This window comes from Ovis canadensis, chromosome 1 (genome assembly GCF_042477335.2).
Source record: "Ovis canadensis isolate MfBH-ARS-UI-01 breed Bighorn chromosome 1, ARS-UI_OviCan_v2, whole genome shotgun sequence".
Classification (NCBI taxonomy): domain Eukaryota; kingdom Metazoa; phylum Chordata; class Mammalia; order Artiodactyla; family Bovidae; genus Ovis; species Ovis canadensis.
In genome coordinates this window covers 92,046,553-92,072,475 of record NC_091245.1, presented here as the reverse complement: position 1 = coordinate 92,072,475, position 25,923 = coordinate 92,046,553, and the positions used below count along the sequence as shown (strand labels likewise).

Sequence of the window (25,923 nt, the reverse complement as noted above, 5' to 3'; positions counted from 1 at the left end):
TTCTGTGAGATGTCCAGGTTGAAATGTCGTGTTGGAACATATGAGTGCAGAGTCTAGAGGCAGAGTCTGTGAAGGCACCATAAATTCGGGGGTCATGAGCGTGGAGGTGGGCGTTGACATTATGGGTGAGTGAGGAGAGAATGACTGTTTAGAACCCACTGCTTAGAGGCAGGGACAGAAGGATGGTCCAGCAGAAATTGGAAGGAATAGCTGCGGAGGTGGGAGAATAACTGAAAGAAGAGAATGCTTCCAGAACAGCCTGGGCACCTCCACGCAAGGCTGCAAAGAGGGTCTTCAGAGAGCAGTCTCATCGCAGCAAGGCCCAGAGGTCAAAGCGTCTGGAACAGGAGACAGGTAAAAACCTAAACCTTCAGGTCAGCAAAGAGATGGAGAAGCTAGAGCCCCCATCACTTGTGGTTCAAGCTGGAGCCCTTGTCTGGAACCCCTGCCCATTGGCATCCCCAGGACACCTGTTTGCAGAAACATTTCTCCGTTGCCCCAGGAGACCATCCCGCCAGGACCAAGGCATCTATCTTCCCTCCTCTGAGAGCCCTGCTGTTGCAGCCCTGCCCAGGCAAAGAGCAGCTCACTCACTGCTGAGCCACCCGCCCCCTCTGGGGGAAACTGACAGCTGTTTGACAGCCACGCGGGAGGACCATTTGAGGCAAGAAATGAAGACAGATGCTCATCATTAAGTTCATTTATGTGCCATTTACTCCTCTCTGTCATTAGTGAAGATGCCTGTGGATGGACCAGAGCGGAGGTGAGGTCCTTGGCCCTGGCCTCTCCAGATAGGCCCGAGTGGTGCAGACTCTCCAGCTTGACCAGGCATGGCCTCTATCTCTTCTGGAACTTCCCCAAACTCTGCTCTCCTCAAACTCCTTCTGCCCCCTCGTAGCCCCTCTCCCTCTCCGCCCACCTTTTAAAAAGTCATTAGGAAGAGATCTGTACCTCCCAGTGTGATTCTGACTCATGGATATTTGCCCAAAAGTAATGGTGCATGCCAAACGCTAAACCTCTTTTCAAGGGCAGGTTCCTGGAGGAGAGGCTGTGGAAAAGTTTCCTAAATAAAACCAGCTGTTTCCCTGAAGATGCTCAGAGAAGCACTTGCCACCCACTGATGTGCTGTCTCGTCTGGAGGTGTCCCCGGGACCGGGCCTACCTCGAGGATCTCACCCACTTCCTCTCTCCCCTCCCCAGCCTCTGAGAGCCTGAGGGTCTCTCTCTCCTCCATTGGCCGGTCCCAGGCTCTCTGTGTCCACAACATGGGCTGCAGCCAGAGCATATGGAGTTCGTTTAAGGCGCCTCCATTTTGCTAGATCATTTATTCATAACGCTGCAAAGCCCTTGGGGCAGAGAGCACTTGAGAGAAAAAGCAGGCATGGAAGTCAGAACAAACAGAAGCGGCCCCGGCTCCCAGCAGGGAGCCCAAGCCACACAACAGACACAGCCCGCCTTTCCACCCGGGCCACCCCCAGCATGTGGCGTTCTCCCCAGCCCTGCAAGCCCAGGCCCCCAGAGGAGCAGGGAACAGCCCACGTCAGCCAGCCCGGTGCTCACAGCAGGAGCCCCTCTCGCGGCACTCCAGGAGAAGCACCCACCCTCTCGGCTCCTCTCCCCCAGCAGAGAGCTGATCCAGCCTTGGGGGATGTACGGGGTGGATGGAATGTTGGTTTCTGCCCTCCTCCACTGCAGCCCCCTCGTCTAGTGGGTCACCAGATCCTGCTGATTGTGTCTCAGATGTGCCTTGCCTTGTTTCAAGGCCTTCATAACCCCTGTCCCCAGGCCATGAGAGACACCCCAAGCCTAACCAGAGGAGTGAGAAGGGACCCAAGAGGAGAGATCAGGACAGCTGGACTGGCAAGACAAGTGTTGTCCAGGACACTCAGGAGGGAGGAGAGGTTATTTCAGGCAGTGGAAAGAGCAGGGCCAAGGTGTGAAGGTACGGAAGAAACCTGGGGTTTGGGGGGGGCGGTGGAGCTGTAGAGAGACAGGATGTTGCAGTAGCCAAAACTGTGGGCTCTCGAACCTGGCTGCCTGGGGTCACATCCCAGCTCTGCCACGGAGTAGCTGTGTGCTGGGCTGGAGGAACAGCCTCGAGATACATCAGGGTCCCCGTGAAGAAAATGCAGATAATCATAGCATCTGTCTCATGAGGCTTCTGTGAAATTTATATGACTGGGCATGTATGAGCACTTAGGACAGGATGGCCCATGATGGGCACCTGGACTGGAATGACTGGCAAGAAAGGCAAGGGCCAAATCAGGAAGAAGCCTGAGTGCACTGGATGCTGTGGGTGAGTGATTTTCACGCTGACTCCTAGACGCTCCAAGGAAGTAGGCTGAGGGGTTGAAGGCAGGAATTCAGGGTGGTGGTGGTGGTGGTGTAGTCGTGTCCAGCTCTTGGAGACAGTTAACTCTGGGTGGTGTTGTTCAGATGTTAAGTCTTGCCCCACTCTGCAACCCCATGAACTGCAGCATGCCAGGCTTTCTTGTCCTCCACTATCTCCTAGAGTTTGCTCAAACTTGTATCCATCGAGTCAACCATCGTTGACTGTGTCCATCCAACCATCTCATCCTCGACACACAGAGATTACAACAAACTGTAGATGAAAACAAACTGTGGAAAATTCTTAACGAGATGAGAACACCAGGCCACCTGATCTGCCTCCTGAGAAGTCTGTATGCAGGTCAAGAAGCAACAGTTAGAACTGGACATGGAACAACAGACTGGTTCCAAATTGAGAAAGGAGTTTGTCAAGGCTGTATATCATCACCCTGCCTAAACTTATATGCAGAGTACATCATGCGAAATGCCAGGCTGGATGAAGCACAGGTTGGAATCAAGGTTGCCGGGAGAAACATCAATAACCTCATCCTTATGACAGCACCCTTATGGCAGAAAGCAAAAAGGAGCTAAAGAGGCTCTTGATGAAAGTGAAAGAGGAGAGTGAAAAAGTTGGCTTAAAACTCAACATTCAGAAAACTAAGATCATGGCATCCGGTCCCATCACTTCATGCCAGATAGATAGGGAAACAATGGAAACAATGACAGACTTTATTTTTTTGGCTTCAAAATCACTGCAGGTGGTGACTGCAGCCATGAAATTCAAAGACGCTTGCTCCTTGGAAGAAAAGCTATGACCAACCTAGACAGCATATTAGAAAGCAGAGACATTACTTTGCCACAAAAGTCTGTCTAGTCAATGCTATGGTTTTTCCAGTAGTCATGTATGGATAGAGTTGCTATAAAGAAAGCTGAGTGCTAAAAAATCGATGCTTTTGAACTGTGGTGTTGGAGAAGACTCTTGAGAGTCACTTGGACTGCAAGGAGATCCAGCCAGTCAATCCTAAAGGAAATCAGTCCTGAATGTTGATTGGAAGGACTGATGCTGAAGCTGAAGCTCCAATACTTTGGCCACCTGATGCAAAGAGTTGACTCACTGGAAAAGACCCTGATGCTGGGAAAGATTGAAGGCAGGAGAAGGAGACAACAGAGGATGAGATGGTTGGATGGAATCACTGACTCAATGGACATGAGTTTGAGCAAGCTCTGGGAGTTGGTGATGGACAGGGAAGCCTGGCATGCTGCAGTCCATGGGGTCACAAAGAGTCAGACATGTCTGAGCAACTGAGCTGAACTGATCTCATTCTCTATTTCCCCCTTCTCCTCCTGCCCTCAATCTTTCCCAGCATCAGGGTCTTTTCCAATGAGTCAGCTCTTCATATCAGGTGGTCAAAATATGGGAGCTTCAGCTTCAGCTTCAGTGTCGGTCCTTCTAACGAATATTCAGGGTTGCCTCATTTCTAAGCTACTTTTCATCCATTGTGTATATTTCATTTGAAGAAGAGTTTTCCAGCTACAGAACTAGTTTGGAATGGGGGTCAAAACTATTTGGAGCAGGAGAACCCTCTGATTACAGTGAGGAGGAGAGATCTGAGGGGCTGGGGGCTGTGCTTATGCTTAGTCACTCAGTTGTGTCTGACATTTTGCAACCCTATGGGCTATAGCCTGCAGGCTCCTCTGTCCATAGGCAAGAATACTGGAGTGGGTTGCTATTTCCTCCTCCAAGGGATCTTCCCAACCCAGGGATCGAACCCAGGTCTCCCTCATTGCAGGCGGAGTCTTTACCATGTGAGCCACCAGGGGGTTGGAGTAGGGAGTCAGAAAACTGGGAGGTGTTGGTGTGGGTCAGAGGTAAGGTAGTGCGGAGGGGAGGGGAGGAGCAGGCCTCAGAGTCTGCACACTCTTACAGGGCAGGACAGCCTGGCTGGGAAATGACTGGGTATGGAGACCACAGGAGGGCTAGGAAGCTGGGATCCTATCGACTTCTCTTTCCCGTGCGTGTGTGCTAAGTCGCTTCAGTCATGTCTGACTCTTTGAGACCCTATGGACTATAGCCCTCCAGGCTCCACTGTCCATGAGATTTCCCAGGCAAGAGGACTAGAGTGGGTTGCCAGTTCTTCCTCCAACGGATCTTCCCGACCCGGGGATCCACTCTTCCCTGGCCACCCATTTTTTTCTTGCAATTCTGCTGAAATCCTGCTTTCCACAGAGGAGAAAATCCAAACAGCCCTCAGGGCCTCAGAGACCTGGCCCTGCCTCCCTTCCCACTGCTCCCCAGCACAGCAACCACCTCGCCCCTCCCTGCAGACCGCGGGCATCACTTGCTGTCCCCTCATGGCAGTCCACCTCCCCCCTCTCTCAGGTCTGACTGGTCTCCCGACTGCTCTGTCTAAACAGCCTCCACCCTGCCCCGCACTCTTTACCCTCTGCCCCTGCCCACGTTCGCTCGGCACCCTGCAGTACTCTCTTGCTTACGTGAGTTTGTCTCCCTCCTCCAGAACACAAGCTCCCAGAAGGCTGGGACTCTGTCTCATTACTACTGTCTCCTGTATTTGGAAACATTTTGTAGGCAGCAGCGAATGAATGACACGGGCGAAGACGTTCTCTGGTGTGGGTGTCTAGGTGAAAGGTGATGCTGTGGATGAGAGGGACGTAGGGATGGAAGAGCAGGTGTAGAGAGGTCTCGGTCACCCGCTGAGTCGAGGGCGAACTGTGAGGTGTGGGCCCTGAGGCAGACACGCCATCCTGGTCTGGGCTGCTCTCAGCCTGCCCTGTGGTCCACATTGCCCTCGAGCCTCGCTGGACCTCCAGGCCTCTGCTCTGTGTCTTTATGCACCCAGTGACACCTGCCTGGGCACTGCTTGCTTATTTCTTCTCCTGTAAGCTCTTTTCATTCACCTTGCTACACCCTACCGAGTATCACCCTCTCTGGGAAGCCTACCCTAAGATTCCTGGCAGAGCTTCTTCTTTCCTCCTCTAGGGCCCACATCTTGTCCATAGCTCTCTTACAGCACTAATCAAGCCAGACACTGCTGCTTACCTATGTGCCTTTCTCTCTCCTACCTTATCCCAAGACTGTGAGCTCTCGATAATAGTAGTTGTGATAGTCGTAACAAATTATAATAGCCACTAATGCTTTCTGAGTGCTTACTGTGTGCCAGGCACTGTGCTAAGCGCTTGGCACAAATGACCTCATTTAATCTTTATTTAACAACCTTAGGAGGTAGATACTGTTATTAGCCCCATTTCACAGATTAGAAAACCAAGACTAGAAAAGGATTAAAGTTAAGTCACACTCCTCATAAACGGAGCTGGACCCTGGGCCCAGAGTTGCCCGACCTCAAGTCCACAGGCTCAACCATTCCTTCATCAGCCACTATTTCCTGAGCTCTTACTGTGAATCGGGCCCTGGGCTAGACATGGGAGACTGATGAGTAAAACCAGTCTATATCCCTGCTCCCGCAGAGCCCCCCCATCTAATGAGAACACTGCATTCATCATAAAATCCCCACAATCAAATAGAAGCTATGGTCGTGGCGTGGGCTCTGAAGAGGTCCGGGGGGCCGTGGGGGTGGACATCAGTCCCGGCATCCAGCCTCCGCATCTGACTCATCTCTACCCCCAATTCCAAGCCCCAGGCCTACACAGAGGGATTGCTCACTGGTTCTTTCTTTACCCGTTGAAGCCAAGTTGGCTTCCACCCCATCTCCCTTCCAGCCCCCCAGCCCCAGGCTAACAGCACTTCCTGCCCAGTGCTTCAAAGATCCTTTTACTCTCTTGTGACTTTTCCGAAAGTGTAGCGGATACTTCTCTGCTGATGCTGAGTGATTCAGACAAGCCACTTAATGATTAAGAGACTAGAAGTGTTCTCTAAGAGGTGGGGAAGCATCGTTCTTGCTTCACTCAGCCTGGATTCCCCAGACGGACGCAGAGGCATTGACGCCACTCATTGCCTATTTAAGAGGAAGAAGCCCAGCCCTGGAGAAGAACAAAACAGGTGGGGGGCGGTGGGAACAGAAGGAATGAGAGCATATGAAATTCAAAACAAAGTTCCTGGATACCTTGAGGTGGGTAAACAGACCGATACCAGTTAAGCATCCTTGAAAGTGTGAAAGTGAAAGTGCTAATCGCTCAGCCATGTCTGACTCTTTGCAACCTCATGGACTGTAGCCCACCAGGCTCCTCTATCCATGGAATTCTCCAGGAAAGAATACTGGAGTGGATTGCCATTTCCTTCTCCAGGCATCTTCCCTAGCCAGGGATCGAACCCCAGTCTCCTGACTGCAGGCAGATTCTTTACCCTCTGAGCCACCAGTGAAGCCCTTAGGCATCCTTGTACCATCTTAATTGGCGATGGCTGATGGTGAATTTTTCCAGTTTGAATGCTTGATTTTTATGGCTGGCAGGGACCTTAAGGCTACAGCATCTGGGGTAATGCTCTCATTTTATAGACCAAAGCCCAGAGACGTGAAATGACAAGCCTGAGTACTTAGTGGTGGAGGGACTAAATAAAGTCCCTCTCTTTCCTGGGCAGTCCATGGGTAGGAAATTTTTTTTTCTACACCTAGGGCTGTGTGAGTGCATCAAGGAGAGAAAAGTGCTTTAATGAGCTGTTGCAGACGGACTCCTCGGGAACCAGCAAGGGCAATGCGGTGCAGTGGATGGGCCTTTACAAATCTTAACTGCCCAGACATCTGGGGGCAGCAACCAGGGGAAATTGCTACTAGAATGGGCAATGATGTAGGTAGGCAGGCTTCACGCAATTAAAGACAGGGTTCTCCAAGTGCCAGTATCCTGGCTGCAGGCCTGCCCTCCTCCAAGCAATAGCCAAGATTTTCACCAGCTGCTGCTGGGCTCAGACCCACTCTATCAGCCCCTTGGGTCAGCAGTCCAGAGGGCTAAGTTGGAGTCTGCTGCTTTCTGGGCAATAGTGACCTCTTCTGCCCCAGGGAGCTCACTGCCAGTCCGGGGCCCTATGGTGGCCTCTCTTGACAGAAGGTGAAGATGGAAGCAATAATGTGCTGGCTGTTCTGGTCACCCCTGGTTATATTAAAGCCAAAGCCACAAACATCCTCAGTGAGGACAAAAGGCTGGCAAGTGTGCAGGATCTGGGGCTGAAACCTCCTGAGAAAGCAGGTGGTGCTGAGAGGACTCGGCAAGGCTGCCCATGGGGCCAAGCTGGGCCTGGCTTTCCAGAAAGGAAGGTGCCTCCAGGAGATGCTGACTTTCTGTCTGCTTAGCCCCGTCTATGTACTCAAAAGTAAACTATTTATCTGCCTTTATCAAGTAACCTGGTCCTCTGCTGTCTACAAGGGCTTCCCACCGGCTCTAGTGGTAAAGAACCCCCCTGTCAATGCAACAGACATGAGATGTTTGATCCCTGGGTAGAGGAGCTCCCCTGGAGGAGGGCATGGCAACCCACTCCAGCATTCATGCCTGGAGAATCCCCATGGACAGAGGAGCCTGGCAGGCAACAGCCCACGGTGTCACAAGAGTTGGATGTGACTGAAGCGACTGATCGCACACTGCTGTCTACATGTGCAGGGGGATTAATATTCGCCTTGACCCACTGAGCCAAGAGTAGCTGTTTTACCATCAGGCCCAATCACCCAGAGCAGAAGGTCCAAGATCGGACTTTGGGCCACTTGGCCCCAGTTTCCTCTCTGCCCCCAAGTCGTAGTGGACTCTTGACCCACTTGCTTTGCCTGTTGGGGTCCAGTGATGGAGGGTGGAGCTCACTGTTGGATGCAGGAACCAGAAGGGGGGTGGGGAGTTCCAAATCTGGCTGCAGACTCAGCGCCTCACATGCCCCCAGCTGGCGGCTCTACCGAGGAAGGAGGGGGCCACTGACTCTGTGCTGTCCCTGGAGGGAGCCATCTCTGAGGGCGGCCTACAGAGCCCCAAAGGATTCCGCTCACCCTGAGGGCTCTCCCACAGCCCCAGGCAAGTCTCCCAAGCTCACACACAAACCAGCTTAGACTTCTGCGAAAAGGCTGCCTTTGAAGGCTTCACTCTGCATCTGCCAGGTGGCTGAGTGGGCAAAGGTGACAGCAGCCTCCTGCTCACTCCTCTCGCAGGAAAGAGCCACACACGACTGAGCGACTGAGCACACGCTCGCAGGGACCCTGGGAACTTCTAGACTGCTCACCAGGGCCCTAACCTGACGGTAGCATTGATATGGAGAACCATTCCTTTCGAGGGTTCTTCTGCCTCAAGTGTAGCCATCTGTGTAGCTCCTCTTGGGCTATCAAGCATCTCTGAAGCACAGTAGGTGTAAAGCGGAGGCCCTGCCCCAAAGCGGCCTCTAGTCCCTGGACGCTATAGGAGGGCTTGGCTGTAGCAAAGCAGGGACTCGTGCACCCCTCTGAGCACCTCAGGGGCAGAAAGTGCAGCAAGGACGTGGGGACACATGCTCAGTATGGGCTGGACCCTGGGTGAGGGTCCCTGTGAAGGGCGTGGCCCTGGGCCCTCCAAGATGCGTGGGATTGTCATCCAAAGACAAGAGGAGGAAACATGTTGGCCAAAGCGACCAAAGATACACTGGCCGGTTGGAGCAGAGGGTTGGCGAGGAGGGATACAGAAAAATAATCAGGTGAGGTGGTAGGGCAGGACTAATAGTGAAGAGTCCGGGATGCAAGCTAGGAGGATGGGTCTTGATTCTGGAAGCCATGCAGGGGGCGCTACCGAGAACATTCGGGCAGCAGCCCTGGCCTATAAAAGTCTGGCCCCAGAGCACTCATTTGACCTCAGCAAGTTGCTTAACTTCACCAGTCATTTCCTCCTGCTTACGGTGGGGGTACTAAGATCACCCATCCCACAGGGCTGCGGTGAGACTCACGGAGGCAAGTTAGCAAAGGACTTGGCACATGGTACGCATGCAATAACCTTGGTTCTTCTTGCTGTTGTTGAGGCTGAACGGGTTTCTTGAACACTGGACAGGATTGCACCTTGGAGGGTTATAAGGAAGTCAGGGGAGTTGGGGGCCTCCTTGTAGCTCGGTGCCTCCTCTAGAGATGGAACGTTCAGCCAGGTGCACTGCTGACCTGACCCCTGCTGCCTGAGGGGAGAGTCACGCTCCCCTGTGCCCCTTGCCATGGGCCACTTCCTGTTTCTCTCTCTCTGGACTAGGGGACTCCAGAGGGAGACAGGAGATGCACCTGAGCGAGATGGAGATCCTGGCTCCTTTTCCCTCTCCCTCCCTTCTCTCCCTCCTCCTTTTCTCTCTCCCTCCCTCCTTTCCTTCCTCTGCACCAGGTCTTAGTTCTGCCATTTGGGATCTTTAGTGGCAGCATGTGGGATCTAGTTTCCCAGCCAGGGATCAAACCCAGGTTCCCTGCATTGGGAGCACAGAGTCTTAGCCACTGGACCACCAAGGAAATCCCCTTGGCACCTTCCTTTAACTGGTTACACCCCTCTAGGCTGCATGCGTGTCGAGGGGGACAGCACGCTCTCCACAAAACATGGAGCGTCTAACAGGATCTCAGCAAATCTAAATGGAAAGAGCAGGTGAAGCTGTGGTCTAAGGTCTAGAGGAGCCAGGGTTACCTCGAGATGTTCCCTAGGCGGGCTGCTATCCTGAGGGTCAGAGTCCAGCTGTGCCTCCCACCAGCTGCGCAAGCCTGGTCAGGACATTACACCTGAGTTTAACCACTGAGTTCTTGTCTGTGAGATGGAGGGAATAATGGCAATACCCTCTGCCTTGCACAGTCACTGTGAGCCTCAAAGGTGGAAATGCCCATCACAGAAGAGCTTCACAGGGCACAGTTCGTGGGTTTTGGTCTGGGCTCCATGTACTAGGGTGTTGCGGGGGGGTGGCTGGGGAGGGGGGAGCTCTCTCTACACTGTGTCCAGCTCTGCCCCAGCCAGACACCACCCTTCCACCCCTCACCCCGCCCACAATACCCCCACCCGCCTCTTGTCCAGGGAGCTGGGTGGATTCACCTGCTACTCCTGGGATTTGATTTGGGAGCGAGTTGAAAAAGGACAAATCTTGGGCTAGAGAAAGGGTGGGTATAGTGCCACCTAGAGGAGAGCATTGGGACCACGTACTCTTGGAAAGGGTGGGGGAATTATTCCACAGGAGGGGCCAAGTGTCAGGAGTCTCCCAGAGTCCCCAGTAGAGGGTGGTTCTTTGTGAAGAGACAAAAACCTTGGCGCGATCTTTGCCTGCTCTGTTTCTCTGAAGTCACCTCCTCCAGAAGGCCTCCCCAGCCAGCCTGAAATCAGAGCCATCCCAAAGCATGACCTCTTCCTCTTCCACCCTGGATCTGGGGGCTTTAAGGGAGGAAACATCTCTACATCCTGGAGCCCCACGTCAGCCTCAGAGCCTGAGATTTTGCAGTGATAGCACCCTCCTCTGTCAGCTGGGGAACAGGAAGAGGAGGCAGTCCAGCAGAGTGCTGTTTAATTCAACAGTCGGACATGCTTACCGTCTTTGAAGTTTTCCTATTCCCTGTTGCTCAGAAACTTCCTGGGATCCCTGGTCATGATACTTCTGGGGTCAGAAGAGGCAGCAGGGTATATGCTCCAGGCTGGGTTCATAGCTGAAGCATGACCACACATATGGACAAAGTGGATCCAAGACCTGGCACAAACATGGGATGGCAAGTGGTCGGTACCATGTCCTGAGCAGGTCCTGATTCCTAGTGCTTTCACGCGCAAGCCTGGAAGTTGAAGTGCTAGGTGTGTTTCAGGAGAGGCAAGGAAGCTGCCAGAGCTTCCCAGGTGGCCCTAGCAGTAAAGAACCTGCCTGCCAGTGCAGGAGACTCAAGAGAGGAGGGTTCAGTCCCTGGGTCGGGATGATCCCCTGCAGGAGGGCATGGCAACCCACTCCAGTACTCTTGCCTGGAGAATTCCATGGACAGAGGAGCCTGGAGGGCTATAGTCCATGGGGTCACAAAGAGCCGGACACAACTGAAGCGACTTAGCACACACGCTTCCAAGGCAGAGGGCCTCGTGAAGATCGACTGAGCTGAGAGCTATAGTCAGATATGCTGGGAGAGGGGACCCCTGCTGGCCAGAGTGGGTCTTGTAGAGAATTCTGTCAAGACCACAGGCCCCAGGGTGGGGAGTCAAGGGCTCACGTGACCAAGAAAGGTAAACTGGAAAATAGGGTTGGGCCCCCAAGGGCTTGGAGGCCTGGAGGGGCTGCAGCCAAAGGGCACAGGTAGGGCAGGTGAGGCCAAAGCAGGAGGGTGAGGACCAGGACCAGAGTCTGATCAGAGCTGAGGAGGAAGGTTGAAGAGGACAGGGTCTGCTGAAGAGCCAGCGTCATTATCACTGCCTTTTATACCCAGTTACTCCCAGGACAGAAGCCAGACCGTCTGGCCTTAGAGCACTCTGCCTCAGAGAGCTTCTCCTGGGCCCCGGAGTGGCCCTCACCTGCCCTCCTGTCTGCTTCTTTGCAGGAAAGTGTGGATTTGGGCGAGATCATGTTCTCCCTCTGCTACCTGCCCACAGCAGGCAGGCTCACCCTCACCGTGATCAAATGCCGGAACCTCAAGGCAATGGACATCACAGGCTACTCAGGTACCTCTCCTACCCAGCTGCTTGCCACGTGGCCTCCCCACGGTCCCGACTTGAGGGTATGGAGAGATGTTCAGACAGGAGGGGGAGGAATTGCTGGTATTCTTCGATTGGAGCACAGACCTGCAGGCAAATGGCCTGGCTTTGAATACCGGTTCTGCCATTTCCTTGCTGTGTAATGTTTTGGTTTCCTGATCTGAACAGAAAAAAACCCCAAAACCTTACACAGGTTGCTTTAAGAATAAACGAGTTAATTCATGTAAATGCTTAGAAATGAGCCAGACACCTAATAAGCAGTCAGTTGTTGTTCAGTTGCTCAGTCGTGTCCAAGTCTGCTACGGAGCAGTCAGGAGATGTTAGCTATTACAATCATTATTTCTCTTGGAGGATGGAGAGGATAAGAAGCAAATAAATGGGAGGAAAAACTAAGAAGGAAAAATCTTTCTAGTTGGTGTGAGGCCTCAGGACTTCGAAGGGTTATGTCAAGTTTGAGTGTCTTAAGTGTTTGTTGATCCACGAAGCCCTGCAGCAGTCCTGTAGTGAGTCAGAGGAACAGAGTCACTGAAAAGCAAAGTGCATTTATATTTGAGGTTTTCCTGCAGGGCTCTGGGCCTCTCTGTCTCAGCACCAGGAGAGCCTCTAGGTACCACAGGAGAGACAAGTGCTGTTCTAGCAACTGAGGAGATACTTGTTTGGAGGCAGCCTCAGAGTCTGCAGGCTGGACACAGTGTCAGAGGTTTGATCCTTTCCCACGATTCTGCAAGTTGTTGTCATTGTGCAGGGTTTGGGGTTGTAATAGAACAGCAGAGTCTCAGGAACCTTCTGCCCCGAGTTGACTCGGATTAGCCCAAGAAGTGGAAGCGGGTGGAGCATTCCAAGGAGCAGGCATGTAGAATAGTCTGGGCTGCACTCAGATGCAAATGCTTGGTTTGTTTCCCTAAAACTCCCTCCTGAGAGGCTCTTCTCCAGATTCTGATTACAAACATAAATCCACTCCAGAGGTGCCTCTGAACTTGGCTGGGAGTATGCGGAAGATTTTCCCTTTCATTCTTTATTTCCTTAGTATAATCACAGTTGCTGCAAAGAGGTGGTGATCCAGATGAACACATCTGGGCCCAGACCCAACCTGGTGCAGCTGGAAGAAGACGAGATATTAGGCTTTGGAAAATGAGGTTTCAGGGAAGGGTGGTCAAGAAACGCTGAAGTCAGGTGCATTTGAGGCGGCTTTGAATGCCTCTGCTCCCAGAGCTCCCCACTACTGCCGCCCCCACATCTCTGTGCATCACTCACGCCTTCCAGGCTGAAAGCTGCCCCGGAAAGCACCTGCCCTGATGCTTTTCCTTCCACAGAAGCTACCACCACACATCAGAACATGGTAGGGAGCTTAAAGAACCTCTTCCAACATGTACAAGGCTCTTAGGCATCAGCAAGCTGGCTTCCTCCAAATATGCAACCAGTATAGATTTCACTTTAATAACAAAATAAATGTGTGCAGGGACAGAAATTCACTGAGGCCTCTCAAAACTGCTGAAGGAAATAGGATTTTGCTGCCCAAGTCCCCACTCTGTCTTCTCTGGTGTAATTAAATTGATGTGCTAGAGAGAGTGCTTACAGCGAAGCCACCAAGATAATCATGTGGGTTGTTGCACATCAGAGGGTTAGGGGTGAGAGATTTTTCTCATGCCAAGTTCCAACCTCTCTCTCACGATTGCCTCTCTTTTCTACCTGGGTTTGGACCTGGGTATTTTGTTTGTTTTCATTTGGAATCTGGTATTACATCTCAGCTTGATTTAGAAGAGTCAGGGGTCCTCTTTTCGCTAGGAATTTCCATCCTATTCACTGATGTAAGCAAGTGTCTGGGACAGTTCATGGAACATCATAAGCATTAAATAAGTATGTATTGAATGATGAACGAATGGGTAACTTTGTCAAAGGGTGATGCACCTGGGACACTCATGCCAGGGGACTGTCAAACTCGATCTCCTGTTTTGGAGGATAAGTCTGAGTTTGCCTTCAACCCAGATTGCTTTGCTGTTGGACTAAACTCAGGGGTGCATGGAGCTCATTAATTGCCTGTTCTTGACTTATATGACATTGCCCTCCAAAACCAAGGTTTTTTCTGTTCTCCTTGAACTAAACTAGTCATGATCAATTCCCTAAGCCTATCCACTGGAACCGTGACCATAAAGAACAGTACAAAATAATCATAAGGATCAGTATCCCCAAAAAGGATGGTGAGTGAGTACACCCACCCGTCTCTGCCACATCTAGTCTGCACTACTTTGAATCTAGTGGTTACAAATGTAAACTTTGGAGTCAGACCTAAATTGAAATCTTAGGCAAGTTTCTTAATCTCTCAAATCTCAAACTCTCTATATATAAAAGGGGGATAATCATAAATATTTTATAGGATTGACATTTTAAATGACATGATATACATAAATCTCTCAGCACAACGCCTGGCATATAGTAAATGCCCAATTATGATGGCTCTCATGACAAGGAGGCTGAAACACACTGCTGGTCTTTGTGCCCCTCCCTCAGTTGCATCTTAGGTTACTGGAGAGGAAAGGACCTCAAGGTCATTTGGAGCCAGCATTCTGCTGGAAGCTCAAGCTTCTGCCCCAGTGCAAATCACGCAGGGGATAGTCTTGTCTCTGTTTAGCCTCTTGGACGATAGTGAGATTATGTGTTCCCTTCTCCAATGCATGAAAGTGAAAAGTGAAAATGAAGTCGCTCAGTCATGTACCACTCTTCACAACCCCATGGACTGCAGCCTACCAGGCTCCTCCGTCCACGGGATTCTCCAGGCAAGAGTACTGGAGTGGGGTGCCATTGCCTTCTCCATCAAGGGAAATACCCACGGAATTTTATAAATTAGATATGCCTCATAGGAGTGAATAGAGATGGGGAAGGAAGCTGAGCATCTCCCAGTTAGTCATCAGGCATTTGCCTGGTGGCCCAGGGGACAGGATTCTATCTCTGGGTCAGGAAGATCCCCTGGAGAAGAAAATGGCAACCTGCTCCAGTATTCTTGCCTGGAGAATCCCATGGACAGAGGAGCCTGGCAGACTGTAGTCCATAGGGGTTGCAAGAGTAGGACACAACTGAAGTGACTTGGCAGCACCAGGGACAGGTAGCTTTGTCAAACATTTCTAAGTCTGGCCACATGGGCATTTGCTCTGCTGTGGGAGTGTATAGACATAGGCATGGGAGGGGATGAGTGGTCCTTGGCAGCCTCAAGCCTGAAGACACTCTCCAAGGCAACGTTCACACTTGAGGAGTGTAGAGGTTGCCATGTCAACAACAGGTCTTGGAAGTAACTTTCCCACTTGTCTGCTTGGACCTGAACACTGTCCAGGGCATATTGATAGAGAACAGAGCCTGAGGACAGGAGAAAGCTGTCTCACGGTAGTTCTAGGAACTCCTCCTTCTTTTTTACTGAACATCCTCCTGAGAGAAACTTTGCCAATGGGTTGTCAGACACAGCAGGCTGGCTAAACACCTGATGGTCTCCCCAGGTCCCCCATAAACCCAAGCACCCCCGTGGCTAAGGCACGGCTGCTGTCATCGTGTTGGTTAGTCAGCGGCACACCTGGGCGACTATGGAACTGCCTTTAAGGCTTGAGTTTCTGATCAGGTGTCAGGATGCTCTGTAGCTCCCCCAAAGCTGTGCACCTCTTCTACCACCTGAACAATTCCCCAGGGAGCATAAGGTCCCCGTGGGTTCTTGGGTGCCCAGGAGTTAGAGTCACATGCCTGTGAATGAGGAGCCAGGGAGCAGGCTTCTGGGCCTGCACCTCCTGGCAGAGTCGCATGAGCCCTGGCTTCTGGGCAAGAAGTTGTCTCAGCACATCAGTGTCTCAAAAGCTGTTATTGCCTGTGAGTTGCCCTCCTGTGTCTTGAGCTGTGAGGCATAAATAACAGTTATGGTGGTGACCAAGACACCTGCACTGAGAGATACAATAGGTGTCACTTCACTTGGATGAGTAGAAAATTTCAGGGTAGGAAGCTGACCGTGAAATACCCATTCAGAAAACTAAAGAAGAGACAAGGATGGGAGGTGCACGGCAGGTCAGTAAAAAGACATCTCTTTGAGGGCTGGAGAGATTTCAAGATCACACTGAGAAAGGAAATGGCAGCCGGCCACCCCGAGTCCCAGGAGGCTGAGGCACTCAGTCCCCCAGCCATGGCCCCCTCCTCCTCCACTGCCAAGAGTGGGCAGGAAACAGTTTCCAGGGAGGCCAAGAGCAGGGTCACTCCTCCCCTCCCGGCCGCCGGGTAGACATGAGCCGGAAGGAGCAATGAGACCCTTAATCCTGTTGTCAGGCTGGGAGGACCCCACAAGCATCGTGACTGTCGCTGTTCATTTATTCTGTCTTGTGGCTACTCCTTGGGTGTCATCAATTCTATTTTTACCCACTTTATCCTCTGGTTACTAATTCTGACAAGAACCCCTTAGAGAAAATCCTGCAAGTAGGTAAAAGGAGGAGAGTGCCTTTGTTCAGCTTCAGCACCCTTTGGAGCCAGCCAGCCACCATGGAGCTGAGATTTAGGGTCGTGAACTGTGTACCCATGGGCAGGCTTCCTGTCTGATTTGGGGCCAGCTTCCCCATTAGCAAAAGTCCATTAAGCACTCTCCTAGAAAGCCTGAGGTCGCTAAAGACTCTTTGTTTACGAAGCACAGTGTCTGCAGAGACAGGTGTGCGACATAAATACAAGGTGGTTTAATTATTTTAACATCCCACTGATACCATCTGAGAACAACAGTAGGTCTGGGGCTCCCAGCCCTCTGCCACACGTGGTGCTTGAGGACATCTGCTTAACACGCTCCCTTCCCTTCCTGCGGCCCCCATGGGCACAGATCCATATGTCAAAGTGTCCCTGCTCTGTGATGGGCGGAGGCTGAAGAAAAAGAAAACCACCATAAAGAAGAACACCCTCAACCCTGTCTACAACGAGGCCATCATCTTTGACATTCCCCCGGAGAACATGGACCAAGTCAGCCTGCTCATCTCCGTTATGGATTATGATCGGTAGGTAAGGTCCTAGGGGGCCATGATTCCCTGCCCCTCACTCCCACCCCAGTATAGCACAGGGCTCTTTGACCTTGGACCTTGTGGTTCATGTGGCTCAGGCACTCAATGGCCTCAAATCTGGCTCCACCCAGGGAGGTACAGGAGTTTGAGGAAGATCATGGATTTCCAGAGAAGCTCAAGCTTCACTTCCCAGCAGGCTCATTGCCATCAGGGGCTTCCCCACCCATCAGTTTCCCTGCATTCACTCCTGACTCTTCCTGTTCCTCCTTCCGGCATCTGTTCTTGAGAACCCCTCCCTCTCCTCTCCATTCCTACGCTGCTTCCACTCCCGCTTGGGGGTGTCTATGCAGCCTCCGAACTGACCCCTGCCGTCATCACTCCCTGCCTCAACCCAGCCACACCTTCCTAAAAGATCACTTTGTTCCTGGGCTTGCCCTTCTCAAGAACCATCAGTGGCTCCTGTTGTCTAACCTCTTCCCCTGAACTCTCAAGAGCTTCCAGATCTGGACCCAGGGTATCCATCCAGCTTGACTTCACTCACCTGGTATGAGTTTTTTCTCTTCCACTTTTCAAATCCTGCTCTCCTGTCAAGGCTGGCTCAAACAGATTCTCCAACTGTTCCAGCCACCGTGCCTCCTTCTCTCCAGTTGTCACTTTTGCTTGAAGGAGGAAAAAAACAACAACAAAAAAAACATGCAGTAAACCTAAATCCAGGATCTTTAGCACAAGCTCTCAAGGCATAGTAGGTGCTTGGTGAACAAAAGTGAGTGATGATTGATGCTCTTGCTGAGTGAATAAATCATATCATAGCCGCTGGGTGTGGAGAAATGGTACTCAGAGCAGGTTGATTTATTTCCAAATAGCACTGATGTCTCAAGCACTCGCTGAGTCTAATAAAGGAAGAGCCTTAAACTCCCACTCCCCAAAGTCAAGCCATCTGCCCACCATTCCTGAGATTCCAAACAAGGTTAGAACCTTTTGCTCATCTGTCTGTGTCCAAAGTCCATCCAAGGAGGCCGGGGAATGTCTCACTGCAGCTGGCACCCTGAGGCCCTGCCAAGCATCTGTTTAGAGAGCTCAGCACTCTGAATTAGACCAGCGGGGTTGAGGCCCAGACTGCGGGACCTCCCTTTCTGAGAGCATGTCTGGTCACCGATGCCAGGCCCTCTGTTTCTCCCTTAGAGTGGGTCACAACGAGATCATTGGAGTCTGTCGTGTGGGGATCAACGCCGAAGGCCTGGGAAGGGACCACTGGAACGAGATGCTGGCGTACCCACGGAAGCCCATTGCACACTGGCACTCCTTGGTGGAGGTAAAGAAATCCTTCAAAGAGGTGGGTGAGGTCGCGCTTGGCCCTTGGCATGTTTGCTGCATGGCAGCGCGGGCTAGAGAATGGCAGTCGGCTGCTGCGAGACCTCGCCTTTGTGGGTCCTTGGTGGGGGTGGAGGCGCCTGGGTGTGGGGGGGCACATGCTTTTCACCCAGGGCGTAACAGGCAGGAAGGAAGTGGAGGAAGACGGTGGGAACCTGCTTGACAAGGCTTTGGTGTGGCGTATATTGAAGTGACCCTGAGTTCTAAATGGAAAATAAAAACTTGGAGGAAGCCTGGCCAGCTGCTCACCATGCCAGGCCAGGAATGCTTTCACAGAGCCCCTGAGCCAAGTCAGCCCTTTCGGAGAGAGCCCCAGGAGAGTGAGATCAGAACCTGGCAGAAAATCCCAACCCCATCCAAGCAGTAAGTTCCCTGAGGCTCCAGCCAGGCTGTCCTGCAGCGGTTTTCACCGTGTGGATGGAGCTGGCCATCGAGAGGATTCCGCTCTCATGAATGTGGGTTCTCCCCACTGCCGGAGAAGAGAGTGAGGCTTCAAGGACCCGCTTTCCAGCCAGGTCCTAACAGAGATGTAATGGACACAGCACTGCCTGGAAGTCCCGAAATGGGCTCCAGGCCTGGCCCTTTTCCACTTGCTGCGTAATCCTGAGCTAGTTATTTCTTTCTCGACTGCAAAGAAAACATTCCTTCCAGTGACACCTACAATCTGCCCCACCTCCACCGAACTCCACCAGTTTAAGATCCTGCCATTTATCCCCTCGATGATCCCTTGGCCTTTTTTTTTCTTAAATGGGCTGGGACATGGGTTGGGGTGGCCGAAGCCTCTGGGCAGGAGTTTAAAACTTTGAGGAGAGTTTTAAACCTCATTTTGAGTCTTCCAGGCTCGAGTCCATAGCCTAGAAAGCTAGGTGATCATTTACTCATTTTAAAAAATAGCGATAGGTTTCAAGCCAGGAAGTCTCAAGAGTTGTATAAAAACTGGAAAATCTACTAATAAAAAAATAAACCGCATGGCCCCTCAGCTTAAAAGCAGAGTCTCCTTAAAAACAGAGTAACTCCTTCCCCATGTTCTGTGACCCAGAAAAGGTGTGGGCAGAAAACCCGGAGACGCTACCAGCTCCCTTTCCTGCTCAGGGTGGTCAAGCCTGCTTCCAGCAGCACTTGTTGTTCCATCGTCAAGTCGTGCCCAACTCTTTTCGACCCCATGGGCTGCAGGCCTCCCTGTCCCTCACCATCTCCTGGAGCCCACCCAAACCCATGTCCATTGAATCGGTGATGCCACCCAACCATCTCATCCTTTGTTGTCCCCTTCTCCTCCTGCCTTCAGTCTTTCCCAGCATCAGGGTCTTTTCCAATGAGTCGGCTCTTTGCATCAGGTGGCCAAAGTATTAGAGGTTCAGCATCAGTCCTTCCAATAAATATTCAGGGTTGATTTCCTTTAGAATTGACTAGTTTGATCTCATTGCTCTCCAAGGGACTCTCAATAGTCTTCTCCAGCACCACAATTCAAAAGCATCAATTCTTCGGTGCTCCAGCAGCATGAAACCTCACATTTCTGTCTCCTGGTTGCCTGGATCTTACCACAGCTCCGGAGCTTTATTGAGGGAGGCCAGCTGTTGGGCCCTCCTGCTTTCCCAGAAGGCCCTCTCTACAAAGTGTGGGTAAGGTACCCACAATCAGCCTCCACCTACACGTGAGCCTCCAGTGGGAAGCCAGCACCTCACTGACTGCAGTGCTTTTTCAGTCTAGGGAGGGAGCGTGGCAACTGTCCTCCCCCTTTAAAATCCTTTGGAGATATTTAATGATAGAATAGGTACACTAAAATGCTCAGGAAGGCATAGAGGCAGGGGTAAGGGACGGGAGCTGAGAGGTCTCAGGCACCTCACGGCCCCACCTGGTCTTCAGTTTCCTGGTTGGTAAAATGAAGAGGTGAGCTTTTCCCATCTCAGCTTTTCTAAGAAACTCTGACCTAAAATGACTGGGCAAAGAGTAAACCCACATTTTGTATCACCTTTCTACCCTTGAAGATGCAACAAACCACTGCTGTTACTGGGTTAGTCTGTCCACATGAACTGGAATAACCAGCCAGTGGTGGCTGGAGTTGGAACTGGGGTGCAGAGTAGTACAGTGGGGCTGGGACTCAGCCCCAGAATCATTTTCCATAATGAATACAACCTAATTAAGCCAAATAATTGATTCCAAGTCCTGTTTCTTTGAGAACTCTGACTCCCTGGTCCAGACTACAAAAGAAAGATAAAGTAGAACCAAGCCCTTGAAAATGAATATTTGATGAGACAGCAAAGGGAAAGCAACAGTATATGGAAAACGAAGAGAATAAATTGATTCATATCCTTTGGGTTTAATTTTTTATTGACCTCACACACCAGGTTCCCGAGACTGCCCCTCCCCAATTCCCCAGCCTTCCGTTTTCTGCTCAGTTGATCATGTCTCTGTATGAAGAAGCTGAGAATGGCATTCATCTTGGCAACTTAGGATTTCTTCAGTACAAATGTATAAAAATGCGTGCCTGTGCTCTTAGCCCCCACAGTTGAAGTACCTTTATAAAGATGCGTCTGAAAGCCCACCAGGATAATATAAAGCAAGCCTTTTTTGTGTTCATGTGATGCATTGTACTTGAATATTTATCATCTCAATCATCCTTAGAGTTTACATCCTGTCTCCTTTTTGGTCCTGTTCTGGACAGTGAGCAAGAACCTGGCTCCTGGAACTTGTTTCTCCTGTTTGTGTCATACATTTAAAAAAAAACAAAATCTTATTCTCCCACCCCCAGGAAGATGAATGGCATCATATCTAGAAAGCGCTGTATTTATATTACACCATTCTTAGAGTGGTTTCAAGCTCTGTGATCATTAGTTTTTTTATTAACGAGAACAGAGGGCACCCTACTTACTTGTTTGGGGTTTTATAATCAGGTTGAGGGAACAAATTAACTGAAAAGGTATTTTTCCCTGCTGGGATTATTTTTCATGAATAAAAATTGATTAAGCTGCAGCGAACAACCTTTCCCCTGCAGTGACTGTGGCCGCTCGCCTCTCAGCACTCCTGCCCAATGCTGCGTGTCATCGCTGTCACCACATACAGAGCCCAGGTTGGCCAGCCATCTTCTCCAAGGCGTTTTACTATGAAGGGACAAATCCAAACCGCCTGCCAGGGATGGGACCTATCTGTTGGAACCTGACCCATTTCAGAACAATAAAAGATCTCACTGGACCACAGCCACCCTGGACTAATCACCTTCCTTGGTGTGCTGGGGACCAGTTCTCTGCTATTTCAGAGCCGCCACAATAAGCCTGCCAGGAATCATTCACCTTTCCATTGTCCGTGAACCCCATCTCCTCCCTGTTCATCTTCATAGGAAAAATCAGAGGCTGGCAGGGGAGCCAGTGTGCCTTCTTCATTTGCTCTGGATAAACAATTATGCTCTGTGTGACTTCTCTTTGAGCTATTATGTAAAGGGAAAAAGAAATACTCTATGTGGCCATTTCGTTTTTTCTCCTGTGGACTGGCCTATCCATCAGGTTGTTTAAGTGGCATGCTTACCCAGGGGAGAAGCCATTAATTGCAGTGTACCTTTCACTGACGTTAAAAGTGACGTTAAAGGTTGTAACAGAAAAAAGTAGAACTTCTAAAATGAAGGTCTATTCAATGAAAGCATTGGTAACCATCTTTTGGCACCTTCTGGTTAAGAATTCTTGAGTCAGAAGTCACAGTGGGCTCAACAACCAGGCATTTATTTATCTAAAATATTTCACCAGGGAAACCCTCGGTTGTGATTTCATTCACGTGGATGCTGCAAGCAGAGAGACTGCCACCTGGAGTTAGGAGTAAGTACCTGGTGTGGACCCAAAGAGGTTAGGCTTCTTATTCCATCGTGTGTCTCCTTCTCCTGGTGTGTCCAGCTGGGAAGGCGGCTGCAGGATGGAGTGGAGGGAACACTGAGTGTAGCCCTGATTTCAGACCCCAGCTCTGCTCCTGACTGGCTCTGCTGGCTTCCTCTGCATCTTTGTTTTCTTATCTGCAAGAACAAAAGAGCCAGGGCCATCTCCCAGCCGGTCTCCGGGTCCCGTATGCTAAGATAGCTCGGGCTCAGGTCACGTAATGGTGGTCGTCAATACCTCCAGACCAGCCTTTTTTGGTTAGTTGTAAAGATCTGCAGGTTGGCCTGTCCAGGGGTACAAAGGACCATGAAGAACTGAGCCTGGGGACTTCCTTCAATCTGGGAACATGAAGGTGATCAATAGGCCTGGGTCTCAACTCCGTGTTGTGGGCTCCCACGGGAGATGCTGGCTGGGATGGTCTGATTCTCAAGTGGCTCAACTCTGTCTAGAAAGGCTGTGTTGTGAGGTGGGGGTTGGAGGCGGGACCTTGTCCTTCTCCATTCCACCCCTACACACTGCACAAAGGCATAGTCCACTTCTCAGCCCTGTTACTCCTCATGGAGACCCAGAAAGTCCGAGAGAAGCAGAAGGGGCTGAGCTTCAGGTTCAGAAAGGCCCTCTCAGGACTTCCCAGGTGGTCCAGTGCTGAAGACTCTGATCTCCCACTGCAGGGGCCACAGGTTCAATCCCCAGTCAGGGAACTAAGATCTTGCATGCCACATGGTACAGCTGGAAAGAAAAGAAAGACAGAAACCCATCTCACCCACCTGCCTAACTTCTCTCCCTGGAGCCTTGTCCTGTGTCTCCTCTGCTCCCAGAAAGGATGGAGTATGCAGTGGACACTGACTCACTTTGAAGTTATGCAGCAGGTCTAGAATATTCACAGGGTCAGATCCTTGCCCAGAAAGCATTGCTCCAGCTCTGCCTGGCTTTGAAGTGTGAAGAAGGGTTCAGTGACCGAGTGTGGGACATCCACTCTCAGTCCTCTCTTCCCTCCATTACGCCTCATTATATCACCGTCTTCACAGAGGGGTGAGAATTGGGCTGAGGGATGGCAGCCTGTGAGACAGGACAGTAAGAGGGGAAAACGTGGGGGTGCCCGAAAGGGGCGGGAGCTGCCATCTCCTCCTGCCTCCCTTCACAAGTCGAGTGTAAAGCCCCCCAGGAAGCACGGAGGCTGAAGAGGAGAGGCCGGCGCTGAACAAGATCAGAGTTTTAGCTGTACTAACAGCTCCCAGACAAATTGCTAATAATTCATGATTGTGGCTTCTTGGCAGTAAGGGCACACTCTGCAGACGGCCTCTTCTGCTGCTAACAAAATCTGATTTTCAGTGTGAAAAATGGCTGAAGCATTCAGAAATGGTCCCATCATAGCACCTCATTAACACACACACACACACACTCCACACGCTAAAGAGAGCTTTCATTATCTCTACAGCAAGTCTTTTTAAAAATCAGGTCTTCCAGGCCGTTTTCTTTCTTTTTTTTTTAATTTTTATTTTTATTGAGGTATAGTAGCTTTTTGTATTAAGTACAGAAGAGTGAATCAGCAATATGTATACACAATCTCTTTTTTGGATTTCCTTCCCATTTAGGTCACCACAGAAGACTCAGTAGAGTTCCCTGGGCTATACAATAGGTTCTCATTATTTGTCTGTTTTATACATAATATCAATAGTGTGTACATGTCAATCCCAATCTCCCAATTCATCCCCTTGACCTAAAGCTGTTTTCCTTGTTTTTGCATGGCTAACAGCAAAATTCACAAAAGCTTACAAAAAGCTGGAGAAAAGTGGATTCAGTGCATGGGCCAGATGAGTTTGGCAAGTTGAGATGCACATTCCCTTGGCATTGGCTAAGTGCTTTCTTCCCCTCTTCGCAGTGGCAAGGCCGAGCCGCCAGCTTCGACAGTGAGAGTTCGTGCCCGTCTCCGAAACCACCTCCGACACCATGAACTGCACAGTGGTGGCCAGGTGACACAAACGAGACTCAGAAGCATTCTTTTTGCACTTGTTCAACAGTCTAGACACAGTGTTGTGCCTCAGTGGCAGTGGGGACAGCACGCCTCTCACTTCAGAGTCTTAGCTGCCCCGTGTCAGTCAAGGCCGAGACACTTGTGTGGTCAGAGCTGTCTTAGTCTTTTCTGTCTCTCAAGGTGATGTTTTCATGGTTCTTTCACTTTTTATGGATCTGCTGTCAGGAAGAAAAGAAGAGAAAAACAAAGAGGGGAGAGCCCAGGTGTTGGTTCTATTAAATACAATGTAAAATAGTCGTTGGTGGGAGGGTGGTCTGAATTTCTGAAATTTTGTAATAGTTGTCTTTGGTGGGAAGGTGGTCTGAATTTCTGAAATTTTGTGTCTCCACTGAGCTCCATAACCCCGGAGGAGAAGGATGAGCAATGGCTGCTTTGTTCAGTGGCCCACTGGAAGCTGCAGATCTGGCCAAGAGCCTTTACAAAAGTGATTTATGACTCTTAGAAGCTCTTTGCTGATGTGACATAAACCAAGGTGCAGACTCCTGGCCCCATGTTGAAATCGCGAGCACTCAGAGCTGTCTGTGAGCCTTCGACTGGCTGGTCGTGCAGGGCTCCTGGCTCCCCGTCCTTGTGAACTTTCCTCCTGAATTGAACATGACTTGATCCCTCATGGGAGCTGAGTCGCTTTCATTAGGAACGGTTCTGCGGAAACAAAACATGCCATATGTTTTCTGGCACACCACAGTTAATGACCACGTTTGTTTGAAAACAGAATCTTTGTTCTCAAAAATAACCTTCGTTGTTAAAAAAAAAAAAAAAAAGAGGAAGCACATATGTTCTGGAATGATTTCTGCGTTATACATAGCTTTCTAATTCCATGAAGTATCAAGCAGCTGTTTAAAATGCCTAAACAGGTCAAAGAAAAACCTACATAAAATGTTCTTTTCTGAATGGGGAGTTTTGAAATCCAAGTGATAGGTGGTGTGTATCTTTCTATGAAGAGTACCTTCTTGATTGAAACCAAGTCAGCTTAAGTCTATTTCAGCCGCCTTGACTCTGGGACAATGTTCATCTTAAACTTTAGTTATAGAAATTATTAAGTATTTCAGTGTTTGTTTGTTTGTTTCAGTGGTAGTGAAGGATTTTTTTTTTCTTTAAATCTCTAGGTAAAATTCAGTTTAGGAAAAAAGTATGTTTGGACTATTCTGTATTGTAATCGTACATTTCTGTTGAGTTAATTAGTGGCCTTCCCACCAACCCCCTAGAACTAGGTTGATTTGCTCCATCAGTCTGGTAAATGCGTGGGTGGGTCTTCACTTCTGTGTAGAGCTCAGAAATGCCAGTTTCTAGAGCCGTGTGTGTAACTTGCAAGAGGCAGGTCTGCTGAAGAAGTGCTTCTTTCAACCATGGAAGGTCAAGAATGTAAAAACTGTTCACACACCTTGTGTCTTACTCTTTATATGTGGCACATGCTTTAGGAGCAGCAACTCAATAAAGCTACCCTTGTTTTAAGTCAAGTTATCGGATTTCTGTGTTGATATAACTTTGAGTAGTGTCTTCTAATCCTCAAGATGACCAAATTGGGCAGGAGGTAACAAGATATTGTGGCAAAAGAGGTTTTCAGCTTTAAAAATGTAGATAAACCCAGAATTCACCCTGTACTGAGCTTTAGGCTGGGGCTAATGTGGCACTGATTTAAAGACAAGTTTTCTCCCCAAATGTCTTGTGATTGATAGGCCTTCTCAGTCAAGTCATCTTGCGGCTGGATTCTCTTGACAGTGAGGAAAAACTCAAAGTCATGAAAAGACTT

At 50.3% G+C, this 25,923-nt stretch overlaps 1 protein-coding gene across 2 annotated transcripts in view; it reads left to right on the top strand.

The window, feature by feature from the left end:
* SYT6 (synaptotagmin 6) overlaps positions 1-25,628 on the top strand; it is a 66,478-nt gene extending 40,850 nt beyond the window's left edge. Inside the window, exons 4-7 of one of the 2 annotated variants that reach the window (XM_069601211.2) lie at positions 11,754-11,874; positions 16,736-16,907; positions 18,093-18,243; positions 24,021-25,628. In XM_069601211.2, coding sequence (XP_069457312.2) covers positions 11,754-11,874; positions 16,736-16,907; positions 18,093-18,243; positions 24,021-24,092 — 516 coding nt within the window. In that variant the 3' untranslated portion in view covers positions 24,093-25,628. The remainder of the gene's footprint in view (positions 1-11,753; positions 11,875-16,735; positions 16,908-18,092; positions 18,244-24,020) is intronic. The other variant, XM_069601216.2, reaches the window with a different exon arrangement.
* The last annotated feature ends 295 nt before the right edge of the window (positions 25,629-25,923 follow it).